Here is a 13,914-nt window from a genome sequence, read left to right as displayed (position 1 = left end):
AACTGAACTGGAATTGTTTTGTAAACAGGAATAGTCAAATATACCTTCATCCAGGATCCAGGAACTCATTAAAAACTACAGAAAATGACTAGAGGCTGTGATTTTTGTAAAAGGAGGATCTACAAAATATTAATGTCACTTTTATGTTGACGTGCCCATACTTATGCACCTGTCAAATTTAGTTTAAATGCAGATTGTACATTTTCTGTTAGTACAATAAACCTAATTTCAATCCAGAAATATTACTGAGTCCATCAGTTATTAGATATATGAAACTGAAATAGCTGTTGCAAAAACCCAAATTGTTATAAAGAAAAAAGGTTAACATTAATAGGGGTGCCCAAACTTTTTCATATGACTGTACTTTATTGATCAAATTTTGAAATACCACCAAATGTGAAACCTATCATGTGCACAGGAAAGGAGAATACTCGCCCTAATATGAATTCTCCATCTTGTATACTGTCTAGCAGCAGAGGTCGGCACCCTAGATGTGAAATGGCGCACACACTCACCCACTACTGCTAGGCAGTACACAGGAGGGAGAATCATATTAGGGCGAGTATTCTCCTTTCCTGTGCACGTAATGATAGGTTTCACATATGGTGGTATTTCAGAATTTGATCAATAAAGTATATTGTTTTTATAGGATAGGTTCTTATGCATATTTCTGTTATCACTATCCCTTATATACCCTAATTTCATTTTAATGTTTACACCATCTAAAAAGACACATCTGCAGGTTTTTCTCACTATCTGACATGAAATCAGGTAGGTCAATTAGGAACCAAAATTATTTATATTTGCTAAATGTCAGAGTAGTGAGAGAGAGGAAGAATGTTTTAATGCATTTTTATTACTTTCTGAAAAGTCAATAGTTTACATACATTTCATTGGTATTTGGTACCATTGCCCTTAAACTATATGATTTGGGTCAAACATTTTGGATTTCCTTTCACAAACTTCTCACAATAGTTGGTAAGAATTTGAGCCTATTCCTCCTGACAGAACTGGTGCTACTGAGCCATGTTTGTAGGTTGTCTTGCTCGCACCAGCCTATTCTTCAATAGGATTGAGATCAGGGTTTTGTGATGGCCACTCCAAAACACTGACTTTGTTATCCTTAAGCCACTTTGTAACCAGTTTGACAGTATGCTTTGGATCATTGTCCATTTGGAAGATCAATTTCCACCCAAGCTTTAAGTTCCTGGCTGATGTCTTGAGATGTTAGGCTTCAAAGCTTCTCCCTTTTTTTCCTAAAAAACGTAACAATGATCATTATGGCCATACAGTTCAATTTTACTTTTGTCAGACCACAGGACATCTCCAAAAAGGATGGCCTTTGTTGCCTGTGTGCATTTGCAAACATTAATCTGGCTTTATGTTTCTTTTGGAGTAATGGCTTCTTCCTGGTAGTGTGGCCTTTCAGCCCATGTTGATACAGTACGTGTTTCACTGTGGATAATTTATTGAATGTTCTCAGTGTGAGGACCAAAATTATAATCTTGTACCTTTGTAATCTTTGTTCCTCTTACTGAGAACATTCAATAATTTTTTAACTGGCTAACACGGTACCAAAACCTTTTCACTTGTAACTGTGGATAATGACACAATCTTACGAGCCTCCGCCAGCATCTTCACAAGGTCTTTTGCTTTTGTTCTTGGGTTAATATGCACATCTTTGACCAAAGCCACATTCATCTCTGGTACACAGAATCCATCTTCTTCCTGAGTGGTATGATGGTTGACATTCCCTTATTGTTTGTATTTGCGTATAATTGTTTGTACAGATGAACGAGGCACCTTCAGGTATCTGAAAATTGCACCCAAGGATGAACCAGACTTGTGCAAGTCCACAATTCTGTTCCTGATATCTTGGCTGATTTCTTTTGACGTTCCTATGATGCTACACAAAAAAGCAGTGTGTTTCACTTATGCATTAAAATACATCCACAGGTGTGTCTCTAATTAACTCAGATGTTGCCAATAAACCCATCAGAAGCTTCTAAAGACATGACATCATCATATGGGCTGCCCCATATTGTTTAGAGCCATAGTACTCGGAGTGTATGTAAACTTTTGATTTTGCAGAAAGTAATAAAAATGCCTTAAAACATTTCCTTTCTCTTACTATTCTGGCATTTCTCAAATATTAATAATTTTGGTAATGCTAATTGACATGATTTCATTTCAGACAGTGAGAAAAACATGCATATGTGTCTGTTTAGCTTTTTAGGTAGTGTATGTATACCTCAGGTTTCAACTGTGTATATATAAAATAAATGGTAATGTAGAAAGAGATATAGATATTGAAAAAAAAACCCTACATATTACTTACAAGGAATAAAAAGCATATCTCAGGATTGGAGAGGAGCAAAGATAAGAAAACAAACAGAACAACAGTCAAGAGAACATAGGTATTTAAACATGGTTAAATAAATTCTATGTGCGTCTGTATATATATATATATATATATATATATATATATATATATTAACCATGTGTAAATCCTTATGTTCTCTTGAATCTGGCTTTTTTTTATCCATGTTCCTTTCCATTCCTGAAAGATGCTTTCTTGGTCTTCGAATCTGCTTCTATGGAAGTTTTACTAGGTAAAAAATAACACATTTATGGCAAGTGACAGGTCATCTTTACTTGAGGCAATTTTAAATTCATGGTAAGTACCAATACTAAGGGGTACTTTGCACGTTGCAACATCGTTACTGCGATATCGTCGGGGTCAAATCGAAAATGGCGCACATCCGGCGCCGATAACGACATCGCAACGTGTAAAGCCTGGGAGAGAAGATGAACGAGCGTGAAACAGTCAAAAATCGCTGATCTGTGTCACGTCGTTCATTTTCATAATGTCGGTGCGCCCGCAGGTACGATGTTATTTGTCATTCCTGCAGCTCCACACATCGCTGTGTGTGAAGCCGCAGGACTGACAAACATCTCCTTACCTGAGCCCGCCGTCCACCGGCAAGGGAGAAGGTGGCCGGGATGTTTACATCCCGCTCATCTCCGCCCCTCCGCTTCTATTGGCCGCCTGCCGTGTGACGTCGCACGACCCGTCCCCTTAGGAAGGAGGCGGGTCGCCAGCCAGAGCGACGTCGCAGGGCAGGTAAGTGTGTGTGAAGCTGCCGTAGCGATAATGTTCGCTACGGCAGCTATCACAAGATAATCGCATGTGCGACGGGGGAGGGTACTATCGCGCTCGGCATCACTAGCATCGGCTAGCGATGTCGCAGCGTGCAAAGTACCCCTAAGTTTGAAAAGCAAGATTAGTGTTTAATTTTTCTAAATGCATAAGTGGAGATTGTATGAACTTTACCATACATACATCTACTGTTGCGCGAACACTGTTGTGCTCGGGTGCTCGGTCCTCGTAACTAGTGGTGAGTGAGCAGTAGCATGCTTGGTTGCTTAGTTCTTGTAACCAGCAGTCGGGCGCTCTGACGGGCATGACTAGTTTACCCAGTGGGTCAATGGGAAACTCCAGCATTTTTCCTGACGATCTTCCTGATTAATGCTATAGCTTCCCAATGACTTCCGTTATACCTGGTGCACGAGTCGCGCCCATCTGAGTTTCCGGCTGCTCATTATGAATACTGAGTACCCGAGCATGGTAGTTACTACATGCAACCCAATAATCTATTTTCATTTTGAATTCTTCGTCCAGCTTAAAAAGTCATAAAACTTGACTATGATTGGTTTATAGTGAGCAGCAATTTGAACAGGGGGTACGTGTGAAGATATTTATGAGCTCTACCCTGGTGGTGGTTGCCAGCCATAACCTTGATCATCGATTCATTGATATCTGCTTAATCATCTAAGTTTGCACCAGAGCTGTCAGTATGTAATATGTAGATATTAATTTGCTTTTCTTAACTTGATAACTCTGTGTACTGTATATTACAGAGATGCAATGGTGACGAGTACAGTTAACTGTATGACCAGTTTTATATCCGGTTTTGTCATATTCACTGTATTGGGATATATGGCTGAAATGCGGAACTTGGATGTCTCAGAAGTTGCCAAAGATGCAGGTAAGAAATTATTTCAAAGCTTTTGATTAAGTCATAGACTGTTAAACTAGCTAGAACAGGATGTACATTAATGAGGCTAGTCATAATTTTTTTCATTGACAAGACTAGCCAATCATTTTCCCTAATAAAGCTAGTCCTAATTCATCCATTTATGGGTCTATTTGAAATCACTCTGCTTGATGAGGCTACCAAATAATCTTCCTTTGATTGAGACTAGTCCTAATTCTTTAATAATAACTAGTTTCATTAATTAGTCAACCTTATATATATTGTGGTGATATCCATTTGAAGGCTAAATGAATACAACATTGTAATTGATAAAGGAAATTTTTCAAATAGAAAGACCTACACCCCCAACCACGCATATGGCCATGGAGGTCTTAGAAATCTAAATCCATCCACATATTTATATCTTCTATGTTACTGCAGTCTCAAGAATTGAGCATTTTGACTAACAGGCAAATTCAGGGTTAAGTGCTCTGGGCGTGACAGAGCACTTCCCAAGCTTCTGCCTCCCAAACTTGTTTTCCTGCCCAGCACCAGCCTGATTCATAGCTGTTGGCTTGATGTCATGAGCAAGGCAAGGAAATCCCACAGTGTGCTATGAGTCAAGCTAAACAGGCAGATGATGCGTGGGTAAAGAACATGGGAGGCAGACGCTTGGGAAGTGCTCTGTCACGCCCAAAGCACTTAGCATCTCATTTGTATATAAATTAAAACCATGCAATTTGAAGGGGGGTTGAAAGGTTTTGTGAACTGATTTTTTTTTTAATCACACATGGCAGATTTGTTAAAAAAAAAATTCTATTCTTCTGAAGCAGGTGTATAAAACCCCATGCACATGCTGCCACAAGAATGGAATAGATTTTACAATCCCAGAAATTGTTGCAACCCATCTAAAACAATTATTGTGCAGTCGGTTTATACTGAACAATATAAAATGAATATAATCTGTATTGAATTCAATCCCTCATTATATGCAGTCTGCGGCCAATGTGTAACATTGATGATGATATCCTCCTTCTCATACATAAAAATATGAAAGGGCACAGATTGAAGTTGCAGATGCATGGAAGTTATTTATTTTCCCCCGAGGCAGTCAGTATGTCAAGCCAAAGCAGTACTGTATGAGAATTTACAAGCAACCACCTTAGTTCTGCAAGTTACATTATCAAATTTGAAAAAATTATTCTCTTTTTCTGTAAGAAGAAAAGTATTCATGGTTGCAAACATTTCGGTCTGAACCAATGGCCAGTGCAGAGATTATCAATGGCTTACTGTGCACATTTCATTGTCAAAGTTACTGATCATCAAATCAGCCAGTGAACTGCAAACTATTTCAGATATCTGACTGATGTAGGAAGACGGTGTAAACACCCAGCGCTCAGTGCCCTTAAGGCCCCGTCACACTAAGCAACATCGCTAGCAACATCGCTGCTAACGAACAACTTTTGTGACGTTGCTAGCGATGTTGCTGTGTGTGACATCCAGCAACAACCTGGCCCCTGCTGTGAGGTCGTTGGTTGTTGCTGAATGTCCTGGGCCATTTTTTAGTTGTTGCTGTCCCGCTATGAAGCACAGATCGCTGTGTGTGACAGCAAGACAGCAACAACTAAATGTGCAGGAGCAGGAGCCGGCTTCTGCGGAGGCTGGTAACCACAGTAAACATCGGGTAACCAAGAAGCCCTGTCCTTGGTTACCCGATATTTACCTTTGTTACCAGCCTCCGCCGCTCTCACTGTCAGTGCCGGCTCCTGCTCTGTGCACATTTAGCTGCAGCACACATCGGGTTAATTAACCCGATGTGTGCTGTAACTAGGAGAGCAAGGAGCCAGCGCTAAGCATTGTGCGCTGCTCCCTGCTCTGTGCACATTTAGCTGCAGCACACATCGGGTAATTAACCTGATGTGTGCTGTAACTAGGAGAGCAAGGAGCCAGCGCTCAGTGTGCGCTGCTCCCTGCTCTCTGCACGTGCGGTGGTAACCAAGGTAAATATCGGGTTGGTTACCCGATATTTACCTTAGTTACCAAGCGCAGCATCTTCCACGCGGCGCTGGGGGCTTGTCACTGGTTGCTGGTGAGCTCACCAGCAACTTGTGTAGCGACGCTCCAGCGATCCCTGCCAGGTCAGGTAGCTGGTGAGATCGCTGGAGCGTCGCAGTGTGACATCTCACCAGCAACCTCCTAGCAACTTACCAGCGATCCCTATCGTTGTTGGGATCGCTGGTAAGTTGCTTAGTGTGACTGGACCTTTAATGAGGACAGCAACATTCCCCAGCCATGCAGGGAAATTCTCTGACCAACAGGTATACATAGTAATACATTACTGCAAGTATTTAAGTAGTATATCTATGTAGATTGGCGCATGGTGGCAGTTGTGGGCGAGGTGTTGCTTCCCAACGCCCGCCACACTACATGAAATGCACAATCCTGGCTGGGTGTGTGCATTTGTGCAGTGTGGGCCGCACCCCCATACAGGCTGCATGTTGCCTATGGCTTCGGCTGACTAGAACTGGGTGAGGACTCGTTCCAATAACAAGACCACAAGTTCAAAAGACAAAGCTCTACTTAAGTTCCTCATCAACAACAACTTTATACACAAGATAGCAGGCACATATCTTCCAGCACAATTCAGCAATATAGAGCATGTTCAGACACACTTTCAGCTCCTCTGGTTCATCCATGTTCTTACTGGCCCTCATCTTTCCAACACAACCCCGCCTAAAACCACAGTCCAGTCTGTCACAGGTATTTTCCCTTTCTACGCTCCATGTTTTATTTTCTTTGTGGAGAAGGGGTTAAAGGGGTTTGCCAATATGGCCAGAGTCAAGCCTTGAACTCCTGTAAGCTAAGGGAGACACACTACTCTGTCCTTACTTTGATCTGTAAGCTACTTGGAGCTTGGTTGCTAGGGTTCTGTCCTTCAGACCTTCCACCTGAGGACCATCACATGGGAAGGTTGGTGTTTAATCTCAACGTGAACCCCAGTTCTGAATCTCGTTCGGTCCTTAAAGATCATGGTATCTCAGACCCGGTCTTCATTCTCTTGCTACAAGTCACCCACTGCATGCAGCATGGTTGTCATTCAGACCATATGAACCACTTTTGTAACTCACTAGGCTCTAATTATTTTTCTAGAAAGCAACCGTCTCTCTCCCTACAAGCTAACTCCTCCCACTTTGGGCTAGTTCCAACTCTTTACTGTTTCTCACCCTACAGTCTGGTAACCACATATATAGTCTTGCTGTACATTTCATCTTACATCATAATTCACATCACATTATTTACAAAGACGCAGGGTGCAATTCACATGAAATCACATTAATGCGATTGGTGTCTTCAGGGAAAGGAACAGGACAACAACCACACCACCTCCTTACATGTACATAGGATTTATATTTTACATGTCAAATACTTTAATAGCGATCACTTTTTCAGGAAATTGAGCAATTAAATTATTTTGTGAACCAAATTTCTATCTTCTGACATCATTACCCAGATCTGCACCATTTGTTAGAAAGTCGTGAAGCGCCCTTCCTGCCTCACCTTCAAGTCTAAACCATTGTCTAAAATTGAGCTAAAATGTTTATGTATAAATATGGGTGCAACATGGCTGTAAAATATGGACAATATGGAAGATAATGCGGATCAATATTGTCCAAAGTTTCTGGATGGAAATAGGACGACTTTTCATATGTTCATCTGACACCAGGCTTAGAATTATTTCACTTGAGGTTCACAAAGAGCCCAAATTTGACACTAGGCATATATTGGGTAGAAATGTTAGCTAGTCAATGCTATATTTTCTTAAACTACAATTTTATTTCCTCATGTCTAAATACTATTAACTTGGCTCATACTGAATATCTGCCAAGTGTCTTCCACTGAACAGAAAATATCAGCTGACGGCCCCTTTGAAGAGCTCGGTTCTGAAAAAGATTCAGTATGTCAAGCTGCTTTCGTGGGTTTGGGATTGTCGCTGCAGAGCGGAAAGTGGCAAATTGTATATAATGTAGTATAGGATGCATGTGCAGAACATTCCTCTCTTTACACTGAGAACTTTACAATATTTCTAGGCTATAAAAATAAATTACTGTGGTGAAAACATGAAAAGAAAAAGGTAGTCTTGTCTATCATCTGGGAATTTGGAGCTTTTACCAACACTTTGATCTTTAAAATTTACTCCAAAATGGTTTTAGGAACATAGAGAGTGACAGGGTGTATTCTCCAATCGGAAGTGGCCCCAGACATTAGGGAATATTGCTGCCATGCGTGTGTGTACTTGATGTGCAGTAACGTCAGGCAGTATGTGGCTAAGTAACATCCGCATAATTGCCAGGACCTGAGGAATTCCAACAGAACATTGCTCAGTGCTTCATTTTTCTTCCACTGCTCCATGATCCAGTTTCTGATCCACACACATTGTGATACATTGATGCCATTTCCTCAAAAATGGCATAATACATGCTCATGCTCCTCCAGTTTTGCTGGCGTAGAAGGCGCCAAATTCATGAAGAAGTGAACACTGATTAACTAATTTGGCAACTTTTCTAAGTGGTTTGTTCCAAGCCTGAAATGCTACTCCAGTCAGACTGGATAATAATAATAATCTTTATTTCTATAGCGCCAACATATTTTGCAGCGCTTTACAATTCGGAGGTTTGGATACAAGCAAGTAACAGTTATTGAAAATACAATAATTAAAGCAAAAAAGGCAACCCTGCTCGTGAGAGCTTACAATCTACAATGCAGTAGAGTCGGGAGACAAGGTACAAGTGCTTATTTACAATGACAATCCAGCCATCTAAAAGAAATGGGGGATAGATACAGGTTACATGAACCAGTCAGCTAATCTTTGAGATACTTTTGGGTGCAGTGGATTTTGACGGAGAGTTATGTTTTGAGAAGTTGCGGAGGAACTATGTGTATTGAATTCGATAAGGGAGTGTGATAGACCACCCTAAAAAATGTGATTTTAGGGAGCGTCTGAAGCTGAGAAAGTTGTAGTTTGTCCTAGTTTCTGGGGGTAGAGCATTCCAGAGGATTGGTGCAACTTGGGAGAAGTGTTTGGGAGGTTCGAATTAGTGTGGATGTTAATTGAAAGTCGTTTGCAGAGAGTAAAGAACAGGTAGGGTGATACAGGTGAAGGTGGAGCTGTAGGGGGTGCCGCACTGTGGAGAGCTTTGTGGGTAAGAACAAGCAATTTTAATTGGATCCTATGATATATGGGCAGCCAGTGCAATGACTGTCACAGAGCAAAAGCATCCGAGTAACGATTAGCCAGATAGGTGACCCTGGCTGCTGCATTAAGTATGGACTGTAAATGAGACAGTCTAGTTAAAGGGAGACCAATTACTAGAGAATTGCAGTAATCAAGGCAGGAATGGATCAGGGCCATGGTGAGAGTTTTTGCAGTTTCCATGGTAATATGTTCTTGAGGTGAAAGTGACAGGAGCTGGCGAGAGATGGTATATAGGAGGTGAAGGAGAGATCGGTGTCAAGCAGAGCACCCAGACAGTAAACCTGCGGCCTGGCATTATCGTGGTGCTGCACACAGAGAGGGAGATGTCAGGTTTAGGAAGGTTAGAAGATGGATGGAGTAGAAGAAGTTCAGTTTTGCAAAGGTTAACTTTCAGACAGAGAGCAGACATGATGTTGGAAAGTGCAGTCAGACAGTCACTGGTATTCTGTAATACAGCGAGGGTGAGGTCAGGGGATGAGATGTATAGTTGTGTGTCATACATATCTAGTGTACCAAACGCCGGCACATTTATTGAATTTGGGCATAGCCACGTCTAGTAAGGCCGTGGCTCCTCCTAGCTCTGTGAAAACACCACGTTTCTGGAGAAAAAGCTTTCATGAATCGGCTTCATTGTGTCTTTTCCATCGTTCGATAATTGTGTGCAGTTACCTTTTATTTTCTTATAGCAATTTGTGCTTGAGTACCTCTTCTGTGTGGTCAAAATAGAAGGACATGGAGGTATCCAAAATTTCTCTTAATTTCTGCACATTAGAACAGTTTAATGCATGTTCCCTCCTTTTTCCTTTGGGGGGGGGGTGGGATCCTGTGGTTCATAAAGAAGAATGGACACATGTAAATGGCCATAGACTATATGTACCCATGTGCCATCCATTAAAAAACTGATAGCACACATAAGGCCTCTGTCATACATTCGTGCCTTCGGTACGTGTTTGACAGTTTTCTCAAGTACCGGAGACACGTACACACGTGGACCTATGTATTCCTAAGGGTTTGGACACACGTAAGTATTTTGAAACGGAACGTGTGTCCATTCCGTACTTACGTGTGTCCGTGTGTTTCTCACGCTGTTTTTCTCCGGCATCACGGGTGTTACACGGCCCGCACACGTACCACACGGATGTAGTGTGGATGCGGTCCCGTGTGACACGCGCCGGAGAAATCTCACGTGTCAGAGAAAAAAATAATAAATCTTTACACACCTTCTCCAGCCCTCCTGTCTCTGCCGCTGCTGTCACTTGCTTCCGACCGCCGCTCATTATGCTCATTTAATATTCACTTCACTGCGGCCCGGAAGCTGCAGCAGCGGGGAGTTGGCAGGGCTGGAGACTGAAGATCAGTACCCTGGACAGCAGCAAAGACCACGTGAGTATGCAAATTACCAATTCTCTGTGTGTTATCACAGATAACACACGTAGAACACACGTGGCCCGCACGTACCGTACTTACCAAACGCAACATGCAGGGAAAATACGTGTCTCGCGGCACGTGCGTGATTTTCACGGGCGTGTGACAGAGGCCTAATAGAAAACCCAGTACATGAAATTCAAGAATGGACTTTTCACTTGGTGAGTATTATATCCAACCCTTTCAGGGTTGCCATTGTGATGAGATGCAATATATTGGTATTCTTTGATTCACCTGTAAGTGGTTTTATTGGTATGTAAATTTTATGTATTTGTATGCATTTTTAGACTGAAGACAAACTATTATTTACTGCACTGTGTATTTGTGAAATTATTTGCTAAGCTTTGTACATTTTTGTGTTATTTTAGGTCCCAGTCTTCTATTCATTACCTATGCAGAAGCAATAGCCAACATGCCAGCATCCACCTTCTTCGCCATTGTCTTTTTCTTAATGCTGATTACACTTGGACTGGACAGTACGGTAAGACAGATTACACAGGTCTACAAAAAAAAGGGTTTTTTTCAGCTGCCAAGAGTTTTTAAATGGATTTTGGGTATTTTGAGGGTGTAATATTCAAATATCCCATTACTTTTGCTGAATTGGTTCTAGTTTTTGCGATAATGGACATCCATGAAAATAATGCATTCCCCCAATGTGACTTGTGTGTGATAAATGCAATAGCTATTGGTCTTTCTTTTGACTCTTTAACAGTGTTTTAGGTAATGAAGTATCTCATTTATTTTGTATTTCAATTTGTAGCCTACAATGCTATAAAAGAAATTGACTATAGTAAAATGTTGTCAACCCACTCTTGGTTTATACCCAAAGAGTTCTTTCTTAATAAGTATGTAAATACATGTAAAAAATTATGACTTCATCAAGGAGAGCCTGATCAACATTCCTGATGTATTCTGCTACAACTGTCGAAAGGACATGCTTGAAAGACAAAGAAGAAATATCCCAAACTTTGTGCATCAAGCATACCGGGCTTATTTTGGAGTACAGGAGACCAGGATAAGACTTGGGCTAAACATATGGTTTGCAAAACATGTGTGGAGCACCTACGACTGTGGAAAAACGGTGAAAGAAAAAGTTAATATTTTGGTGTGCCAATGGTATGGAGAGAACCAAAAACCACCATCACGACTGTTATTTTTGAGTTTTAAAGATTAAAGGCTTTAATCATTACAATAAAGATCAGTCGGATTACCCTGATTTGGAATCTGCAAGATGACCTATTCTACAAAGCAATGACTTTCCCATACCAGTGTTCAACAGACAACCAGACCATCCATTGTCAGACTCTGAAGAGAGGCAGGGACTGGAGTGTATGGCAGATAGTTGCAGATAAAGGGAATTTGAGGAAATTTCTTCAAGGCCTCAAACATTAAGTCAAAAATAACTCAATGACCTGATTCGAGACTTAAATCTGTCCAAGCAAGCTCTGAGCTTTTAGCTGCCAGACTTAATGAACAAAATATTATAAACTCGGAAGCTAAAATGACAGTCTATCGGACAATAGAACAGAGGCTTCTCCCATATATCAACCATGAGAAAGAACTTGTATACTGAAATGATATCCCAGGAATAGTACTTCAAATAGGACAACGGAATATGAACGAGAAGACTGACGGCTTTTTATAGACAGCTCCATTAGAAGCTTGAAATGCATTCTCATGTACAATGGTATCTGTTGTGTCTCTTCCCACTGCTCACTGAACAAAATTTAAAGTAGAATATTAAAAGGTAAAAATCGTATTACAGAAAATTTATTATCATGAACATCAGTTGTCGATTTGTGTTGATCTGAAGATTGTAAACTTTTTGCATGCATAGCAATCTGGATACACAAGATACCCATGCTTCATGTGCCTCTGGGATACCAGGGCAAAGCAAGACCATTAGACAAAAGTGTCATGGCCTACAAGGGAAGAAATGATTGTTGGCACCGGAAATATCATCAACAAGCCACTGGTGGACAAGAACAAAATCATTTTCCCATCACTGCATATTAAGCAATTTGTTAGGGCTTTGGATGAATCGGGTGATGGCTTCAAGTACATTTGTTGTTCATTCCCTAGACTGAGCATGGAAAAACTAAAAGCTGGAATCTTTGATGATCCTCATATTCATGAACTCATGAATGGTTCCAATTGTACCACATGCATGAATGACACTGAGACTTCGGTCTGGAAGAGTTTTGGCTCTGTTGTGAAGAACTACTTGGGTAATCACACAGCAGACAATTATCAAGAATTAGTGCAAGATATGCTCTCTAACATCAGAAATTTGAGAATTGCATCTTTTATGCTCTTATCTCCAAAATTGAAACAGATTTCCAGATTACCTTGGAGACTTTAGCGAGGAACACGGCGAGAAGTTCCACCAGGAAATCAATGTGATGGAGGAGAGAAATGAGCATAGATGGCACATACACATAATGGCAGATAGACATGCACATGATGGTAGACGAATGCTAGAGTCTTAAACGGGATTGTCCTGATGACACACATAAAATGAAATCTCATAAACAGCGTTTTTTATTGACATTGATAACAATTAACTAATCAATCAAAATATGCAGAAGTTTTTCTGTCACTATAAGCTGTCTTTAATTTTGTTTTTGTTTGTTTTTAGACTATTTACTTACTACCGTAGTTGTAACAAAAATAATAATATTCTTGCAATTGTGAATGCTTTTCGATCATGTTGCATTATTTAATTAACTATTAAGTATCTCAGAAACTAGAGCCAATCCGGCAAAACCGGTCATATTCTTAATCGGCACCTTAAACGTAGTATAAAATTGTTCAGACATCGTTGGCACCAAACATCACTGGATACAAGTGTTATAGCTTTTTAACATGTTTATTGTGAAACTACAAATACAGTAAACTCGTTGGATCCTGATGACTTTGATCTTGTGTCTACTTCATTGAAGGCAAATGTATACGTTATTCTACACTTCTGGCAGCTAGGGATGTTTACTTATCTCAATAGACAAAACACCATTTCATTAATTGTGGGGTTTTAAGTCACTTTTGTTATTTTTTTGTTTGTTTTTTTTACTTGTTCTTTTTGGTATCAGAATTAGCACCAAATTTTTAAAAATGTTACACACAGATTGATGAATGTTTTTCAAATTTATTGATTTTTTTTTCTCTTATTTTTTTTTTGTGTGCCATTTTAGAGTAAAG

At 40.4% G+C, this 13,914-nt stretch overlaps 1 protein-coding gene across 1 annotated transcript in view; it reads left to right on the top strand.

Moving 5' to 3' along the window:
• SLC6A4 (solute carrier family 6 member 4) overlaps positions 1-13,914 on the top strand; it is a 205,412-nt gene that overhangs the window by 135,701 nt on the left and 55,797 nt on the right. Inside the window, exons 8-9 of the mRNA XM_075335240.1 lie at positions 3,922-4,049; positions 11,085-11,197. Of these exons, the coding sequence (XP_075191355.1) occupies positions 3,922-4,049; positions 11,085-11,197 (241 nt within the window). The remainder of the gene's footprint in view (positions 1-3,921; positions 4,050-11,084; positions 11,198-13,914) is intronic.

This window comes from Anomaloglossus baeobatrachus, chromosome 2, assembly GCF_048569485.1.
Source record: "Anomaloglossus baeobatrachus isolate aAnoBae1 chromosome 2, aAnoBae1.hap1, whole genome shotgun sequence".
NCBI classification, from domain to species: Eukaryota; Metazoa; Chordata; class Amphibia; order Anura; family Aromobatidae; genus Anomaloglossus; species Anomaloglossus baeobatrachus.
This window is presented reverse-complemented; position numbering and strand designations above follow the sequence as displayed.